The sequence below is a fragment of the Pungitius pungitius genome, chromosome 2 (genome assembly GCF_949316345.1).
Source record: "Pungitius pungitius chromosome 2, fPunPun2.1, whole genome shotgun sequence".
Lineage (NCBI taxonomy): Eukaryota > Metazoa > Chordata > Actinopteri > Perciformes > Gasterosteidae > Pungitius > Pungitius pungitius.
The window spans coordinates 25,136,500-25,157,018 of NC_084901.1; the positions used below are offsets into that span (position 1 = coordinate 25,136,500).

The following is a 20,519-nucleotide window of genomic DNA, read 5'->3' on the forward strand; positions in this document are numbered from 1 at the left end:
GTTAGTTATGTACAATACCAGTGAAAAGCGTGGATACTAGTTCTCATTGAATTAAATGAGAAAATATGTCCAAACCTTTAACTGGTAAAGTAAATTCCATCTACAGAAAAACTGGGATTGGGAAAGATGAAAGTTTTTTAAAATAGGTTCCTAACGTTACATCAAACAAAAGAAAGCCGGCTTGAAAACTGTTCACTAACACATGCACATGCACATTTCCCCTTCACACTAACAGTCGGCTGTTGTTTAGAGTCGTGATAAAATGACAGACATTGACTTTAGCAGGGTACCTGCATTTAATCTAGAACAGTGATTCTCAACTGGTGGGTCGCCACCCACTAGTGGGTCGCGGACCCGTTTTTAGTGGGTCGCAGGCCTTTGCATGGGAAAATAAAAATTAAAAAAAAAAATGGGGGTCCCCTAAAATGTAACTATAAAAATACTGAAGACTACCTTGCTACACTATATACTGCAGGCAAAATTATATTGACATTGAAGGTGGGATAATGGTCTTGGGATGTTTTTCATGGTTTAGGCTAGTCCCAGTATTGTAGTGGTGTCTGGAGAAGTGGATTGGCTATAATCAAACAGGTAACCCTCTAATTCTGGAGGCACAAAGTTACAGCACCTTATATAAATCCCTGACATGACAAAGTGGATAACAGGTCCCGTGAGAGTGTTGACATAATGGAAGACATCGGTGGGCTCCGAGATAGCATGCTAGCATTAGCGGATCAAATCGATCAACATGGGTTATCTGCAGATACTATTTTGACACATATTGAGGGTTTTCTGGAAGTACTAGGGCTTGCGGTTCCGACTTCGGCAGCTCTAGACAAACGGCCCACCAGTTGAGAAACACTGCCTTAGCCAGCCCTTTTTGCACACGTCTCCGTTGTCTGTTCTGAATGTGATAGATAGCCACGCCCCCTGATTTGCATATAAGAATGTGAAATGAAATACTGTGTCATTATGCATTACGGTGCCATTATGCATTACCGTGTTTTTATTCATTTATTTATTATGAAATGCAGTGTCATTATGCATTACCGTGTTTTTATTCATTTATTAATTATGAAATGCAGTGTCATTATGCATTACCGTGTATTTGTTCATTTATTTAATTTTGACTAAAACGGCATTCCATAGTATAAACGAAGTGATCAAAACCAAAAACACGTAAACTTGCATTTTCATAAATCCAGACCCTCCGATACAGTAGATGGCAGCGTGCATATTTCACATCGGTTTACGGTCCGCCAACAGCGCCAAATTGGCACGAAGAAGAGGAAGAACAAGAGGAGAAGAAGAAGAACCGACAGAGCGCAACTCTTTAGCAAATCCGCTGTAGTCACAGGATGGCTGAAGAACAACATCACAGCGGCTTTGATCGGAAAACGCCGGTAGGTTAGCCCCATGGCTACAGGCCTCTATAGAGGCGATACAGCTCCAGTCAGTGGGCTTTCTGTATTGTTTAGTCTCGTGGGTTTCTCTTTATGTAAACTGTTCGCTGCAGCTATGCTAACAAGTAAGCTAGCTTTGACAAAGACCAGGTCAAACTTTACAGCCTGATAACGTGAAACGAGTGTGACAGGTATCGCTTTTTCAGTTTTAAAGTCGTTTTCACATTATATGTCAACATGTGGCCTTCACTCGTTTGTAAACTGACTTACTGCTATTTGTCAGTTGGCTAACAACCATGTACAATGTTGTTATGTTTTGAGTGGTTTTGCTCAAATCTTCTGAGCGGAAGTGGCATGCATTTACTACAGCGTGTTCCCTCCCCATTGTCTTGAGGGGGTTGTTTACCTTTTAGTCCCTTTGAGACGAACGATGTAGAAAGTGACGTGACTGACCACCTACAGGCTTGCAACGTCCAGCATGTAAACGAATCTCTCGGTGACATGTGCACCTGCTGAGGCATATTTCATGGTGGCAGATCTATATCCTGTTTAACTGAGAAACAATGACAAAGGATAAGGCAATGGAGTAGAGAGGGTCCTCAGGATATGGTCAGTCAGTCAAGGTACATATGGGTTCCATCTGTAGAAACCGTATACCACCCTGGACTGGTTTAGGTCACAAGTTTCTTAAAGAATTTCACATACCGAGTTCCAGAAAAACTCCCAATGTGTAGATCAAAAATTCTCCCCCAACACATCACAACATCAAATGTGGTTAAGAATTGCGGGTATTTATTTTCATACTTTTTACTACATGATTTGAATGTCTTCAAAGCTCTATTCTCGTAAGATGAGAGGTTCTTTTGATTAACATTTTTCTTCAAAATAGCTTCGATGACAAAAATGTGTAAATTTTGTCTGATTTCATTCATCTCTCACATTCCATTAACTTGGCTTCCTCTGTGTCCAGAATTAAGATTCATGCTTGGGAGATAAAGCCTCCTGCAGGAGGGAGGAAGACTGTGTTGTATAAGTCTGGACAGTGACTGACAAGTGATGGGTCCGAGAAAGAAGGCCTCTAAACTCCAGCCAGTAGTGGGCAGCTGTGGAGGGGATCTGCTCCTGAGACCCATTGAGCCCAAAGACTACATCAATGAGCTGTCCCATGAAGTCCTCTGTCACATATTCAGGTAAATGTCATACTTGTTTTTCCTACAGTATGTATGTGTTTACTGTCAGTCCTTTTGCATTAACTTTGAGTAGGAGGTCCGCACCATGGGTGAACAGAGTAAGCATATCAAAGCTGTAATCTTTCATTTTTCATTTGAGTATACTTGTCCAATTTAGCTGAAAAGTCAAGGTACTTTTTCACATTGCTGCATGCAACCCCTTAGAATATAGCAGTCCTGTTTATTGATTTTCAATGCTGCCAACACAACCAGAGTTTGTAAATTGTCATACAATACTAACCTACCGCTGGTGGTTGATATGAAATGTGAGTTTTGAACATTAATATTGTTTTGTAGGTACCTTCCCATGAAGGACATCATGTGTATGGAGTGTCTGTCCAGAAAACTTTGGGAAGCTGTGACTCTGTACCTGCGAGTGGTCAAGGTGGTGGATCTGTGTGCTGGTCGCTGGTGGGAGTATATGCCGTCAGGTACGAGTACCACCAGGGCAATGCTAGCAAACATGCATGTGGAGGTTACTTTTAAGTAAGCGAAAGTACTTGATTATTTGCATTTCATGTAACTTATGCCACTTCTTTTGAGTCAAGTTATTTACTGTTAACCTCTCTGCATTTGTTTGACAATATTGGTATCAAATTAGACTACTAATTCGAATAATTAATACAATGAATCGTCTAAAACTCATCTAACTAATCTATCCATAAAACTAGGAGGTCAATGCGGTTCAAATGTATATTTTTTTTAAATTGAGTTCCTTCATACAATATAATAATACGTTTTTGTACTTAGTACTTGTAATTAGATGCTAATTGTATTTTACTTTCTCAGAACAGAGTAATTTACATTGTAAAATAATTAATCATAAACCTAAGTTGTATAAAGATGATTGGCTTCACAATTCCACCTGGTTTGTACCAGAGAGCTTGCAAAGTAAAGCATGTTCTGAGTGAACATCTGCATATCACACAGCTGCTCTTAGTACAGCGGGGGGAGAGCATGTGTGACAGCCATTTGAATGGCTCAACACTGGCTGTGGAGCAGCTTTCTGGACTTTCTGATGCTGAGGATGAGTTAGAGAGATTAGTGTATTTACTACTTGTGTACATCAGCAGGTTGCTTCAGAGCCCTTTTTGATTCTTGACTGCAAACCTGAGACCCTATGTCCAAATCACCACTTGTCAAGAAAATAATATGATGGGCTTATTGTGTTTTCTATTTTAGGCTTTACAGACAGCAGCTTTCTGCTCCTTTTGAAGAAAATGCCTGATCTAGAGCAGCTATACGGCCTCCACCCTCGATACCTGGAGAGGAGACGAGTCCGAGGCTACGAGGCCTTCAGTATACCTGGAGTTCTGGAGGCCCTACAAGCCTGTCCCAGTATACTGGTCAGTAAGTTGTGTGAGAAGTGATTCCCCTCATTGGTTCCTCTCTATTACAATCTTAAGGCATAGAAAATCCATCACTACTGTCAATAAAAACACTTGCTGTTAAAGAAAAACATAATATCTACATTGAATTTGATTGAGTACATTTTTTTTTAATTAACAATCTCAAACAACCCAGGCTTCTACTTTTTCTGAAGCTTTCCCACTAGGACCTATCAATTCATCAATTTTTATTCTAGATCACAAAATAGCCTAATTCCACGAAGAAGATGCACAGTAGACAAAATACCTTTCTAAATAACATATTGTTCTTCACAGGATTACTGGTCTACACATCATATTCTACAAACTAACACATGTTTGTTACAAATTCATGCGAAAAAGATGGCATTTATTCTTTATTTTTTTGCCCTCTAAAAGCAATTATGATGTCATTCAAAATAATCACAATTACTTCTTGGATTTGCACTGCAGCAATGGCCTTCAACAGCTAATGATTTGTAACCCCATTTGACCTTATTTCAGGGGGTGGAGACATCTCATCTGGAGCTGGTGGAAGCCATATGGAACTACATGCCCCAGGTTCATATATTGGGAAAGTTCCGTAACCGTAATGGAGCTTTTCCGATTCCTGCTGAGAACAAACTGACCATCCCTATAACTGCAAAGATCCAGACATTACATCTAGTGGGTGAGTAGGATGACTACAGATAACAGATTCTCCCTCCTGGATGTAAAGCCGCTTCATCCTGTCAGCTTGTAGGAAGGCCTGTCGCAATTGTCAACATATTGACTTATGCCACATATATGGAAATGAGACTCGTAAAGATAAGGTGTGTACCCACTGTGTTATAAAGTGTTATTTTTCCTAACATCTACAGCTAGTTAGCTTGCGCATTTTGAGATTCAAAGACTCCAAGGTGCAATCTTCAGTTCCGGTGTGGGAACATTTGGGCTTTAAGCCGAATGAGAGAGGAGAGACAATTAATGTGACAGCCTGTATGTCGACTTTGTTTAAAAACGATGGCAACAAAACTGCTGACTGGACCCTGCTGTCAAAGTGTTTAGAGACCAGATACGTACCCCGGAACCACATTATGGATGTACTTGCCTTCATTTGAGGGCAAAATGGCCCGTATATCTACGACAACGGTGCTAACCAATAAGTAATTTTGGCTGGCCATGGCTCAATTGCTTTGGACACAACCTCCCATAGCACTTTGTAGGATTCTGTCAATATCTTCAACCTAAGCTGGCCAAAAAAGAGACCTGTGGGAGGCTGAAACAAATGTCCCCAACACAATCTAGTACTGTGATAACTTGTTATACAACACAAAATATTGAAAGGGTCAATTTAAAGCTAATTTATAGGGGGTTTTATGTTACACTATGTAAAAATGGTGAAAATATGTCACTGGCTGTGTTGGAACTTTTATCACCAGACCCCAATGACACTGCACTGCACTGCACTGCACTGCATGTGCAGGGTATTCAAAGATAAATACAGCCCACCTGAAATCCAAATCTTCAGACAAAGTCCACTCTCTCGGATCCAATACATTGTGGGAACATGAAGGATTCGGAGGTCTTGGATTATGTCAAAGAAAAGCTTTTGCTAGAACTACTAGACATGAAGGAAAAGGAGACTGTGCCAGTAGTGAAAACTGCGTTTAAGCTGCAGGTAGAAATTAATTATCTGAACCGCCAGCAACCAAGAAGAACCCAACTTGGAAGTCAGCAGACTCTTGTATCTGTACCAAAAGGAGTGCAGACTGATGCAAAGGAAGAAGCACTCAATGCATCTGATTTCTTGATGTGGTGGGAAAACCATGGAAGATTTCCCCCAAAAGCCAAGTTAGCACAAAAATACTTTCTGCAACAACAAGCTCTAGCTCAGAAAGAATGTTTAGCACAGCTAGTAACATTGTTACCCCAAAGAGATCCTGCCCTAAGCCCCACAAGTTAAACATGTTGGTGTTCCTTTCTCGTAATCTGCCTGACAATTAACCTGCTCTGGTAGCACAATGGCCTTCTGATGCATCTGTGCCTTTTGTGTCACACACTAAAATCTAAACTGACTTTGTTTTGATCGATTTCTTACCTTACCTTGCACATTTTTGTTAACAATGGTGTTTATTTAGGATGTTTTTTTTCACATTAAGATTTGAATGTCAAAATATTCTGAAGAATAACATTTTCTTTGTGTATTGACCTTAAGCTATACTATACTTGTCATTATGTAAACAGCCCTAAAATAGTCTGAAAATTGCAATAATGTGGTTTATTGGAATTCATTTTGGTGCAATATATTGCACAACAAAAGGTAATTATCGTGACGGCCCTACTCGTGGGTGATGAGTGGGCGCACCGTTGTCCAGCTGTGTTGGTTTACTTCAAATTGTGTTTGTCTCCTACAGGTGTGAACGTCCCAGAGATCCCCTGTGTGTCCATGCTTCGCCACCTTTATCTGAAATGGGTCCGTCTCACCAAACCACAGCCATTTAAGGACTTTCTGTGTGTGAGCCTGAGAACTTTTGTCATGCGGAACTGTGCAGGACCAACCAACTCCCTCAAATACGTTCCCCTGGTTACGGGGTTAGCATCGGCCCGGAACTTGGAGCAGCTGGAGTTGGTGAGAGTTCCCTTCCTGGGAGGGCTGATCCAACATGTGGTGGAGGACAGTTGGCGGTCAGGTAAGTCGACTGTTCAACATTAACCCAAAGTGCTGCTTTCACCAGAGTTGTGTGTGTTTGCCCTGCTCCGATAAGTAACTTAAAGGGCCACACGGTATCCAGATCTACTATCACGGTTTGCACATATGTGAATTGCAGATTCATTCTAAAATGTAACCATCCCAGGGTAGTATATGAAAAACCATTCAGTTGGTCCTAGCCAGATCCAATCTGAACCGTCAGTCATGGGCATCCCTAGTTGCCATGGAAGCTTAATTTCCTTTTTGGTGGGACAAAATTGAATGAATTGTATTTGATCATACTAGATGATTTTTGAATTATTGGCGGGAGTTCCACTGGTCACCTTGGTCAGACCATTGTGATAGCAAGTGTCTGTCTATACTTCATGTCCTTATTTTAAAATGCTATATTTTCACTTTCAATCATTATTATCTTTTGAAAATCTCCCTCTTGAGTAAAAATGAAATTCGTTTGCTATTTATCAGTGACAAGATCCTCTTTCCTCGCCATCTCTAGATACCAATTTTTCAAGCTAAAAGCCCACACCTAATGTGATTGTGTGTGTCTGTTCTTTGACACTGTGTGTACCAGGAGGATTTCGGAACCTACACACCATTGTGTTTGGAGCCTGTAAGAACGCTTTGGAAGTGGACTTGGGCTACCTGATCATCACTGCTGCTCGCAGGTGAATAGCCAGTCATTAATTCCTGAAACTGAGGGGAAACCACGGGTCCATGTTAAAAGCAAAATGCAAAGGGGTTCATCCTGTGGGCAAATGTTGGAGACACTGTTCAGTCACTGAACAAAGAGTAAAAGTGTAGAAAGTAAGAATGATGCATCCAGTGGGTGAGCTTGTTGAGTCATTGTATGTGGCCAATATGTCAGAATTATTCTCAGTAATATCTTGCTATTCTAACATTTATTCTGGAAATGGACAACTTTCATGATAGAACACTAATGAATTCTCCCAGGTGTTTAACATCAGAAGATGTCTACTTGTGACTACTTGAGTGGTTAGTTGGACCGACACAAATACTTATTCCCATGATGTCTGTGTGTTGAACAGGCTTCATGAGCTACGCATCCAACCCTCGCTGACAAAAGATGGAGTCTTCTCAGCTCTCAAAATGGCTGAACTAGAGTTTCCTCAGTTTGAGACACTTCATCTGGGATACGTGGACGAGTTCCTGTTGCAATGTTAGTGCCTTCTGTCAAATATTACCACCAGGTTTCAAGAAAACCGGGTCATGTTTTTGTTTCCTCCAATGAGCAATTCTCCTGTAATTGATCCACTTCGAGCAACCGTGGGCAGCGTGTGGCTGGTATTACTTTCAGTCTCAGCAGGCTCTGCTACAGTCTGTCCACTAGAATGAAAATCTTAAATGAAGTGAAGGTCTTTTGTTTCCACAATGTAGGTAAGCTGAGCCATTCAGAGCTGGTGAAGTACGGCCTGGCTGATGTCATTGAGAACCCCGGCATCATCACAGATATTGGCATAAAGGTGGTGAATGAGGTGTTCACTAATATTAAATACCTGCTCATCTACAACTGTCCTCACTTGCATAACCCTCACCACTGGATCACAGGTAAAACACACTCGCCTAGTGTCACACATAGCATCAATATCTTGTCACTTTCTATAATCTAATAATAGTAGGTATTCTTGATATGCAAGTAGTCATGCCCAATCTGTTTTTGTTTCTGTCCTCAGATCATTCCAGATGGAGTCGCCTCGTGGATCTCACTCTGGTTCGCTGTCATGCTATCAAACTGGAATCCTTCTCTCAGTTCATAGAGTCCCTGCCCAGTCTGGAGTTTATCTGTCTGGACCAGATGTTTAGAGAACCACCCAAGGTACTATTGATAGCATTTTCTTTCTTTTTAATTGAAAAGCACTTCCGCTCATAAACTTTGTATTTACCAGCTGCATCACCTTAACTGATCGGAGCTTTACAGTCGGTATACATGCAATATTTTCTGTCCCAGAACCATCATGTTGGCACATGAAAAACACTCCAAAAATGGAAAAACCCTTCGATAAGAAAGAAACCTTAGGGAGAACGTCTGATGAGAATGTTTCCTGGGATGGAAATTACAATGCATGCAACAGAACGAAGAGCGAAAAAGATGTACAATGGGTTCAATTGGTACGACAGAATGATTTATATGAGTGTAGTAAGGCATGGACAACTGCCATCAGATGTAGGCGGTGGCACATGGAGTAGAGAGGGTGAGCTGGGAACCGCAAGGTTGGTGGTTTGAACCGTGGCCGTCCCATGTTGAAGTGTCCCTGAGCAAGACACCCAACCCCCGGGCAAAAATGTAAAATCCATGGGTTAAAATACAATGTAAGTTGCTTTGGATAAAAGGGTCACCTAAATGACATGTAATGTAACCACCATCCATAGAAACCTTTGGGGTCAAACACTTCAGGAAAAAAGCAAAGCGGGTAATATTGGTGTATGATGACGCTATTGGCAATGTGGTTAATGATAGGAGGGCCATGGCAAGAGGCAGGACCATGGTCCATGGAAACCTGTGCGGTGAGAATGCCCGAAAACTCTGGGAAAGAAGCTGAATTAGTGATGTGAATTCTTCTAGAAGGAGAGGGGGAAATTGAGGAGCACGGTGTGTACCAAGTCCAGGCTAACCTGATCCATCCCCAACTACAGTTAGAATATGAGCTGATGCATATTAAACAAAAGGCTGCCATGTTGTTAATTTTCTGCTAAGATCTTCTGAGAAGAGCTCTTAAACATCAGGGCACCAAGTCTAGTAGTCTCTCTCGCTCCCTACTTTTCTATTATCTTCAGTTGAAATAGTGGACATCTCGGCAAAAGCAGCAGAAGGCGAGGAAAATGTGCCAGAGCGCTTGTTCTTCTTTGCCAATAGGGTTCTTGGACATCGGTGCTTGGGATATTGCTCTCCAGCGTGTGCTCACTGTGCAACAAACAGACCTGATCCTGTGGACCAGTACTGGACACTGCGCTAGAGCTGACTAGCTTCAAGCTGTTCAGAGTGGTCCACCACACAGATCTGTCTGGCAAAACAAAGGGTGGAGGTATCCGTTTTAACAGTAGCTGTTGCAGCGATGTGACCTGACCTTAAATATATCACTGTAAACCTGTTTACTCCCCTTGTGAGTTTACTTCATACATGGAGCAAACCAACCCTGGACTCTTTATTTATTCTTGGTGATTTTGACAAAGGAAACCTCAGCCATGATCTCACCAGATACAGTTAGTTAAATGCCCAACCAGAGAGGACAATATCTTAGACGACTGCTATACCACCATCAGTAGTGGTTATCACCTAGTGCCATGTGCGCTGTGACATCTTAATTCAGGTAATGTGAAGACCGCTGTGTAAGTGGAGGGGCGGCCAGGCCTGATGCAGTCTCCCCTCACACCCTGAAACATTGTGCTGATCAGGTCTGTTTGCGGGTGACACCACCCTCAGTGGACTCCTCTGGTGGGGACGAGTTCGCCTAGAAATGGAATGTGGGCTTCTCCTTCCCGACACCAGTTGGGCTCATCAATGAAGCCTGGGACCCCCACTCTGTCTCCCCCATCTTGCAGTCAAAGGACAATTTTTGCACAGCCTCTCTACTCTTTATTCACTATCTAATATACACTTTATATTAGAACATTATTCTTGTTTTTGCACTTGTATACGCTGTCTATGTTTTTTGTTTGCACAATCCCAACTAGAAAAGATTCTCGTTGTGCAATATACTAATAAATAAATGCAATAAATGGTTCTGATTCTACATATTGTGTCTGTGTAACAGGGCTGTGCCAGAGTTGGCCTGAGTGCAGGAACCGGTATTGGCGTTTCCTCAGCATTAGTCAGCAACCAAAACTCCAACAATGACAATGACAACAATAACAACAACCACCACCACCACAACAATGAGGCCAACCTGCCTCCTCCTCCTCCTCCAGCTGTTGTCAACAACATCAACAACCAAAGACGGCAGCAGCAGCAGAACGATGGCAAGTCCCTCCTCACTCAGTCAGCAGAGCAGCTCATGATTGGCTTCTAAAGTATTTCCAACCCTTCCCTTTTCACATTTTCCATAGAAACATGGTAAATATACTGTAGGTCAATATTGTAGTTTTGCCAAATTCAGTCAGGAATTATTAGCATTCTGCACAAATACAAACAGCCTAATGTAAAGCCATCACCCAATATGTGAATGCATTGTTTAAAGTGGATTAATTATAAGGGTGCCAGTTTGATCCCTGGCTCATCCTTTCTACATGTCAAGTAATTGGAACGCTCACCCCCCAGGTTTCTTCCCCTGCTGCGAAAGCTGATGATGGTTCTATTCAGAGGTTTTATGTTTTGATGAAAATAAACATTTTGTTTTCACAGCACCAGTGGAGGTGAATGGGTTGGACGATGGAGAGGAAGAGGTGATGTTGGAGCAGGACAACAGGGAGGCTGGACCTCAGTTGGAGATGAAAGGAGCAGAAGAAGAGGCGAGAGCCGATGTAGCTACAGGGCGGAGTCGTCCAGCAGCAGCGTCACAGCCTCCTGATGAGGAGCAAGCAGGTGAGGAGCTGCTCTGTGTGATAGAATGAGCTGAGGTTAAGACTAATAACCTCCCCATTTCCTAAGCTTTCCTTATTTATATTTTTATGTTCGCTAATACCCCCCCCCCTCCCCAAATAGGTCCAAGTGGTTTAGTCCAGCAGTGCAGAAAAGCTGATGCCACAGTTCCAAAGCCCACGATGGTCATCTCTGATTCTGACAGTGAGGAAGAGGAAGGCCTTGTTTCAAGGCTAATGCCAGCTTCCTGTTTGCAGCAGCCAGCTTCCGCTACAGAAGGTGTCAACACATCCAGCAGTCGGTTACAACATGTCTTAATGGGTTGTGGGTGCATTATAGACCAGGGTCTGAGATAACATAGTAGAAGGGCCTATGCAGGATTAAAACCTCTCTCCTTTCCCGTTTTAATATCATTTACAAAGCTCAATTCACCCCACCAGTGTAACATAAATGCGTGTGTTTTTCAGGTAAAGGAAAGACTCCTTTGAGGCGGGCTGGAAACGTGGCTGTCTCGGTAGAGCAGACAAAGACCCGGGTGTTAGAAAGCAGCTGTGAGAAGAGCTGTCAGGTGACCAGTGAACAGATCAAGGCCGACATGAAGGCTGCTTCTGAGAATGGCAGCAGGAGGACTAGCGTGAAAGGATTTGCTACCGAGGCTGCGGAGACTGCTATGAGACCTGGGAGTGACAGTGTGCCAGTACGGGGCACGGGCAGTGCTGGGATAGCAGCAAGGTCCGGGGGGCCGCCAGTGGCTGGATCGATGGGCAGGGTTGGCCCTGGAGCAACCAGGCAGGTGGGTGGATGTGGAAGACTGGTGATGGGGACCACGCACAGAGTAACCGCAACCACTGACCGAGCAACAGGAACTGGCAGGACTAATGACTTCACAGAGGACCCCTCTGGTGCGCAGTCTGGGAACAGTTGCACGAGGGGGACTAGGTTGGGGCAGACCTGTGGTCCTGCCTCACCCTGCCCTGCAGATAGTGCTAGAGGTGCTGCTTTAAACCATTCTCCTAGCAGAGCAGCTCAGCTGAATAGACAAGAAGACAGTCAACCTGCCTCTCGTGGATTGCATTCCGCCACCTTTTCAGGTTCACAACAGGGTCAGGCCAGAGAGGAGGACTTTGTTCCTAGACGGCCTTTGACCCGATCCTGCACTCGTATGTCATCTGTGTCCCTGGTATCGGAGACAGGTAAGAACCGAACACCTGTAGCATTAACTAACTAACTAACACTCCATGAGAGGGAAAGCTCATGTTTGTTGTGCATATTGAGCTCAGTGAAATAGTAGTTGTGCAGTCTAATTGTATCTCCCTTAATCTCCTAAACTTTTAAAGAACAATATTATCGTGGATGGATCATTGTCCTTTTCCTGCATAGATGGTGGTACCTCGCTGTATGGAAGGAACTGGCTTCGTTTTGTTTATGTATAAGGCAAATTCAGGCTTGGCTACTTCATTTAACAATTGCATTAAAAGTGAGATACCTGATAGATGGGTAGGCAGATAATGCAACAACATATTTTAAAATCCATGTGCTGTATTTTAGATGACATAAAATGGAATACAAAATGATTAAAAGCTTTATTCCAGAAGGATAATTAGCCGCTACAGTACAGAGGTGTCAAAAGTATTCACATTCATCACTCAAGTAGAAGTATAGATACTAGGTTTTGAAAATGCATGCTGTATGACTTAAACAAAAAAAATGTTCTAGTGACGGCTACATGACACGAGTCAGAGGACACACACGTTGTTCCCGTTGATCAGACTGCAGTGTCTCCCCATGGTTTACTACATCATGGGGGGGGGCGCATCGCTTTCCTAATGATGTTGAGTGATCGGTTTAAAATATTGAACAAATACAGAAACCTTTAGTGTTCATTTCTAAAGCCTTGATTAAGAGATACGTCACTTACTACTTTAAGGTCGCTGTGTGCTCCCAGATCATCAATAGTTAGAAAAAACATATAGGGCCGACCCATGGTCATGAATAATAATTTAACGTTACATGGACTTTGTATGAGGAGGAGGCGGGGTCATGTTGCTAAATACCAACTGAGATCAACTTGTACCGCGACCACCGACCTGCCTCCTGAAAAAGATCCTTCACCACTTTACGCACCCAGCATCACTCTGATTTGCGTCGTGTGATAAACCAATAAGGTGTCTGGATGGTAAATGTTTACACTTCTCATCCAACCACAATCAAATTCGCGCAATCCCGACGGCGCTATTTATCCGGATATTTTTTGAACGGTGACGGAAAACAATCCGAAATGAAATAGGAGTAACGAGGCGAATTTTAAAAAGTCGTCTGAAAAATAAATACTCAAGTAGCATTATAGTAAGTATAGATACACAAAATTTCTACTTAAGTACATTAACGAAGTATTTGTACTTTGTTACTTGACACCTCTGCTACAGTAATAGCATAACCCAGGCAAGTTGCTTTTTGGGTAATGTCGGCACCCGGTTTTAACAAGGAAGAACAATGTGTTGTCTTATTCGATTTCATTTCATTTTGTATAGTCCACAATCGCAAATTACAAATTGGCGTCAGAGGGCTTTACAGTCTTTACATGACATCGTCTGAAAAAATGACAAACCCTTCAATGGAGGAAAAAGGAAAGCGTGACAGATTTCAATGGCTGTCATTCTGTTGCATTGAAATTTAAACGTTAGTTTGGCAGTTCAAGACTGTGCTGCTTACTTTCCTATTGTAGGAAGTTGATATTGGTGCTATTTTGTTAAGATCTCTCCAGAGCCAAACCTCGGGTAGCAGTGAAAAGGAAACGAATGGCTGACAAATCTACTAGCACCTCAGACCCAGTCACTGAAGACGACCATGTGCAGGTACACACACACACACACACACACACACACACACACACACACACAGCCTGTTTTGGAATAAATCAACCTAGTATGTTTGCTGAAATTGATTTGATTGCCCTACCAAGAACATTTTCCACCAGCCGCCACTACTCTTAGGTACACTGAATCAAAGTTAATATGGTGGGGGTTTTTTAAGGGCAAATGGGTGCATACTTTCTAAATGTATATGCACTGTAAAAATTATGCAATGCAGTTGTCATAGTACACTTGTGACTAAGAAACACAATTTTGAAAATGGTTGTATTCTCTGGGGGGGAGCCAAAGTGTGGCAAGTAGAGCCAGGAGGGGGAGAGCTGGCCTCTGTCCTTTTGCCTGTTCTCTTAACAATGGAGTCAATCAAATGTGTGTCACTTGTTTTTATGCTTTTTTTCCACAACCTGTGCAAAGTGAGCTCCATTGGCCAGGATGCACATGTGCAGGGAAGGTATCACGTGTACTATGGGTCTCTTTGGTGATTATAATTCACATACTGATGCTTTTGCTTGTGCAGATTTTATCTCTGAAGAGTAAGAACCTGGTGGGCATCACTCTGACCAACTGTGGGATCACTGACCTGGTCCTCAAAGACTGCCCCAAGATGATGTTCATTCATGGTAATAGTCGGACAAGGACGTTCGGCTAACATGACTGGTGGATGTTGTTAGAAAGATGTACTAATAAACCTCTTATAGGAAATGGTACAAAGTACCAAAGGTTTTGACTTGATTATATTTAACAATTTACTTCATTCAAAGTTAAAACATTCACATTCACATTGTAGTTCAAACTACAATTTCTGAATTAACAAGATAGCTCTAGTCTCCCCAGCAACAGATCCATGTTGAGGTGAAATATACTTCGGTTTAAGAACACAAACTGTGCGTCACACATTCAGATGTGTAGCCTCTAGGGCTGCATTTATCGTGGCAAACGCTAATACTGTCCATGCTCCCCCACTGCCTACTACTAGTTTAACAGACCAGTTGGGCATCTTCACATGCGTAGTAAAATCATTTGCAATGAAAGCACTCCCTCACATCAGACACAAGTCTTGAGCACTGTGCAAACCGGTAACCGTTGGGCATAATGAGCTAAACATGAGGGAGAGTATGTGCCATTCTTCAATCCAGAGTTCTAGGTGACAAATGTTATGTGGGTTGTAAATAACAGAAAGCCTTCAGTCACTCGTTGTGTCCTCCCTCTCTCTGCAGCCACTAGATGTCGGGTGTTGAAACAGCTGCGGGTAGAAAGTGCACCCATAGTGAACAGGTTTGATTACGCTCAGTGTAAGAAGTTGGACATGGAACAGGTCCTGGATCAGATATTGAGAATGCCTCCCGAGAGAAACCGCATCATCTACATGCGCCCTATGCACCAGGTTGGTAATCTATAACCGTAGATATGTATTAAGCCAGCTGGATACAACGCATCCCCTCACTCATTTTGACTGGATGGCCACTCCAGTCCATTCAGTTATTGCTCTTTCTATTGAAAATGTAACCGTTTCATAATGGTAAAGTAATTCTGAGGTATGTGACATCATGCCACGGTACAGTCAAGGGACAAAGCGGGGGAAATCGTAAAGGGTACAAGCACACCCGAAGCTGGGAAGCTTTAGCTTTTCAGTCTAATGACTTTTCATCCAGTTCCTGTAATACATCCATGGTACTAATGTACAACATACTACAAACATGCAATGTACAGTCCATAAGGCATGAGAACACTCCACACTATATGTATCCCATTACGGCCTCAGCGTTATAGAGATCGACAAACATGCTTTCAGCATGTGATTCCACTTGGACAAACTGTTGGAAACCATGCTAAGGAATGCTAAGGAAAAAAAGTAGTTTCTACCAAATTAAAATACTGTAGCGTCAATAGTTTACTAAATACACACCTGAATGCTGCTGAGGCATGTTAACGTGTCAGCATGTGCCTCATAGTTTAAAAGCCCTCCTTAAGGCTATTATTTGTTAAATCAGTTGGCAAAAATATAGCCATTTGGAAGTTTTCTTCTCTTCAGTTCTCGTCGCTTGTTGGTAGATGATTTTTGTCCAGGAGATGAATATAGTCAGTCCTGTATAACTGAGGTGGGCAGAGCCTTCCCATGATGTCGTCATTGTTCTGCTCTCCTCCTTTCTCTTCAGATCGACTCGGTAGCATTGGAGCGTCAGCTCTTCCAGGGGCCCTATCCCTATCACATTGCTATAGTGCACGAGTTCAGCAACCCTCCAAACATACGCAACAAGGTTCGCATTCGCAGCTGGATGGACACAATAGCAAACATCAGCCAGTGAGTAATATCTCTTAATGTCAACACCTTTCTGACCTTAAGCCTTCCGATTGGGAAAACATTATGTCAAGCGCAATGAGTGCAAAGGTGGTTTGATTACGCCAAATGCCCGACTATCCAGGAAACGCGAGTAATCAGTGGGCCCATGTTGCACAACTTCCTCTCCTTAAGATGGTCTTGAAAAAAGAATAGTACCACAATTTATCAACTATGTAATGAAATGCAAACTGTGATCTGTATATATCTGTGCCGCAGAGAGTTGATCAAGTATGAGTTCTTCCCAGAGGCCACCAGGACAGACGAGGATGTGAAGAAGTATCCAACATACCCCTGGGGTCGAGACATCTATACATTGGAGGGTAACCTCATTAATCCACAAACATTTCTTGTTGTCCCCTAAAGGTAGAAATGCACTGAAAAGTCAAGCAAGCCTCTTCCTGCCTTAGCCTGTGACCCATTTTGATCAATATAAATTCTCCACGCTGCAGTGCAGGGATGAAGAAGGATGTTTGGTTTTTGTAAAAACAACCAGTTTGGATGTGTTGGTCAGTGCTCCATCCTTCCTTGTGTAATGTTCAGGACTGGTGGATGGTGCTCCCTACAGCATGATAACAGACTTCCCCTGGCTGAGGACTCTGAGAGCAGCCGATCCCAACAGCTACGCCCGCTACGACTTTGAGGACGATGAAAGCAGTGAGTCCAGTTATTACATTGGCCCGTCCTATAATAACGTTCACTAAAGGGCCACCTATGTCAGTCAGTCATTACCATGGTCCCTGTAACCAACATAACCAGATAAGACAAGCACTTGACATGTTTCCTCTGTGTAACAGCCACCATCTACGCACCCAGGCGTAAAGGCCAGCTGTCAGCCGACATCTGCATGGAGACCATCGGGGAGGAGATCTCAGAGCGCCGACAAAGCAAAAGAGGAGTGTTTCAGAGGGTGGTGGTGCTCTTCCTCCATCACTGTGATACACCAGGAGAACCTGTGGATGATGACTACATCTAGATGTGCCGCCTGACAAACGTTTGTTTGAAAAAAGACCCAGAGATGTAGTCTGTTTGGATGAGGTGCATCATATATCTGATGCAGATTTTCTTAATATTTGAGCAAAATCTTAAAGCCTTTATGTGCCAAATAATATATCTCAAATATAGCCCTGTTTTGCCAGTATTGACATCACAACCCCAGGCGTGTGCCCAGCTGCTTCCCATATCATATAGAGAAGGGTTACGCCCTGTCTGATCTTTCAAGCCGTCCACGCCAAAGTCTGCCTACCTCTGCACCACACATGTGATCAATCACAGACAGAAATGGCCTTAGACAGAAATGTCAAAGACATGCTTTTTAATTTAAGTTTTATGTTTGTTTTTGTTTTTTTCCTCTTCGACATGCAGCAGGGTCAGTGGCTCTGGATGGTGGACAGTGTGTCATTTTGTTGCATTTTACCACAAGCAATAGATGGAGAGGTTGTGAGGAGCTGAAGAACTGGAGCGGCTGATTAACTTGATCTAGTACTAAGACTCCGTCCTCTCTGCATGAGCAGCCTGTTTGATATAGATTGAGAGCCCCGCTGCAAGGGAAACTGCTGGGTGGCCCAAAAAATGGATACAATTTTTGAGTTCTGAAATATGTCTGACTTTCAATGATCGGTGGGAATTATGAGGGAAAAAAGGCAGAATTGTGTCTTTGTTGATATTTAGACCTTTTTCATTGGACTTTGAACTTAATTCTCTAAGTTGTGTATAGAACAATACTGCAAACAAAGAGCTCACACTGGTCAACCAACAATCTATTGTGCAATACCCAACGTTGGAAAATGTGTCTGACTTCACTGATTCCTCAGATTTAGCCTTTCTAGTCTGGTTTCACTGTAGCAGTGGTATTTCACACATTGTTAGATGGCGATATTCCTAAGTCAAGTCATTTTTGGGTCTCATCTAAAGTTTATAAAAATAACTTTTTGTTTTACCTTTTCAGAATTTGTCATTGCTACAGATTTTTCTTTTCCCCCTCAATGATTTCATTGGTCATGTCAATGGCCCAATGTAAAACAGTGGACAGGACTGACTGTTCAGGATGTATCAGGTATTCCCAAAATATGTTTAGGGTTCAAAAAGATGAGAAACTGACTGAATGTTCCCTATCAAAGGAGATGGAGATTCTTTTTTGTGAGGTTGAGTGGACTGAGTAGGACCTGACTTTAGCCTTCTGTTTGTGTACAGACTGTACAGATGTCATGGAGGACAATGTGCTTCCATGGTGTTTATATGTTTATAATGAAAGAACAAGACTATTTCATATTGAAAAATAAAAGAACCAAAATGGACTCTTGTGTACCTCATATCCCCAATACCATCCGTGTCCTCACTGTTTGTGGTTGCCTGTCCCCTGTGTTGTCCTTGGTAGTGCCTACTGATGTCTGATTCGCCACCATCATCCCTGGAATTGCTCATAAGGTGGTAATAGTGGTAAAATCTCTCCAAAGAGGTCTAATTACATCAGACAAGCGGCATACAGCAAACATGTACATTCAACATGCACAGCTGAAAGCCCAGATCACCCGGTTAACACAAAGAGCCATGAAAATCATGTTCTGACAGCATCCCTCACTGCAGGCTTTCTTTAGATCATTAGACAGTCTCAGAAGATCATTTCAGACCCCACCCATGTCCTCCATCACCCAATATAAGCTTCTGAATGTAGTGTGTGCATTATTGTCCTTCAGGACAATACAATCTGATATAATCTGATCAGACACATTACCATTTGTACTGGGACACAATTCTTGCGCAACTCCAAAGGATTTGACCTGAAGCAGTTGATATTTTATTCAAGTGTAGACTTCGAGATTCAATTCAATGGATAACATTGGTCCCAGATCAAAGGAGCTTCAGGGGCTCTTAGTGGATCATGGGGTTATTGCACCTAAAATGGTTGTAATTTATAAGCTACACCACTGCCTTCATATCAAATAAAACCTGCATCCTTCCCTGATCGAAATGTTATTGTGTTTGAATGGCCGACTGCTTAGTGTCTCGTCTTAGAAGTGGCTTTGAGCCCATTGTCTGTTCATGCTGCGGGTTGCAGAGCAGTGGAGACAGAAAGCAGACACAAGTAGATGTACCTGTACACACACTGCTAATTCTGGCCCCACTCATCTCTGCTCTTCCTGCTTTGGCAAGTTGTAGTGGAGTAGAGAAGATGGAGTCACACTCAGTCTCTGTGTGCTTCTCTTCCTCACACACACACACACACACACACACACACACACACACAAAGGTTACTCTGATTCTGAATCCTCTGCTGTCAGTCAATGTAAACGGGGAAACTGGCCAAAGCCTCCTGCCGCTCTGCGACTTCCTGTGACACTAAACAGTTCGGTCCTCACACTGTTTATACACAACATGGGCTTGTATCTCACATGCACAATTTATTAGCACTTTATCATTTCTTCTCTTATAAAATATTGTTTTTTTTCACATCCATACTATGGAGCCAAATCCATGCAGGTCAAAAGTTTTGTACAATCGAGAAAAAAAAGTGAACCTGAAAGTTTAAGTTTTGTTTAAACATTGAAAAAAGACAACACTGTATTCAAAATAAAAATAAGTGGCCGAAAAATATTTTGGGTTGAATATAGTTTTTACGAATTATTTTCATGCAGCAGATCAGAGTGTTTGAGGGCAGGACTGCTCTCCATATGAGGGAAGGGACTGCAAACACTCTGGCATATTTGTATAACATTTACTTCTGATGTGGACTCATTGTACAACTAGTAAAGGGTAATATACGTGCATGTGTGCACGTAAGTCCACGCTTGGCTGCCATCATTAATAGCCCAGTCTTGTCAGCTGCTGTAAACAGTGAACCATCTCCAAACATTACCTTATTAAGACACAAGAGTCAGAACAGACAGAGAGGGGAGTTCATACCTTACCCCCCCCCCCCCCCCCCCCCCCCCCCCACCCCCATTCTCTCTCTCATGGAGGAAAGATCAAAGTAAAAAATAGAGACCACTGAGAGCAAAATGTAGCCAACATACAGGGTTCAATCCCCCCCCCCCCCCCCCACTTGCCTCTGGATTTGAACCAGGGTTCTTTACACAAATAAAAGGG

General features: G+C 42.7%; 1 protein-coding gene across 1 annotated transcript; it reads left to right on the plus strand.

The window, feature by feature from the left end:
• The first annotated feature begins 1,261 nt into the window (after positions 1–1,261).
• fbxo38 (F-box protein 38) lies at positions 1,262–18,730 on the plus strand. The gene is made up of 21 exons (XM_037460884.2): positions 1,262–1,403; positions 2,374–2,593; positions 2,930–3,063; positions 3,815–3,978; positions 4,504–4,669; positions 6,396–6,671; positions 7,263–7,356; positions 7,738–7,868; positions 8,087–8,257; positions 8,383–8,525; positions 10,462–10,666; positions 11,049–11,228; positions 11,349–11,504; positions 11,693–12,418; positions 13,980–14,080; positions 14,613–14,715; positions 15,313–15,479; positions 16,252–16,397; positions 16,653–16,756; positions 16,977–17,090; positions 17,231–18,730. The coding sequence occupies exons 2-21, from the start codon at positions 2,460–2,462 to the stop codon at positions 17,407–17,409; spliced, it is 3,594 nt and encodes a 1,197-aa protein (XP_037316781.2). The 5' UTR covers positions 1,262–1,403; positions 2,374–2,459; the 3' UTR covers positions 17,410–18,730.
• Positions 18,731–20,519: the final 1,789 nt, after the last annotated feature.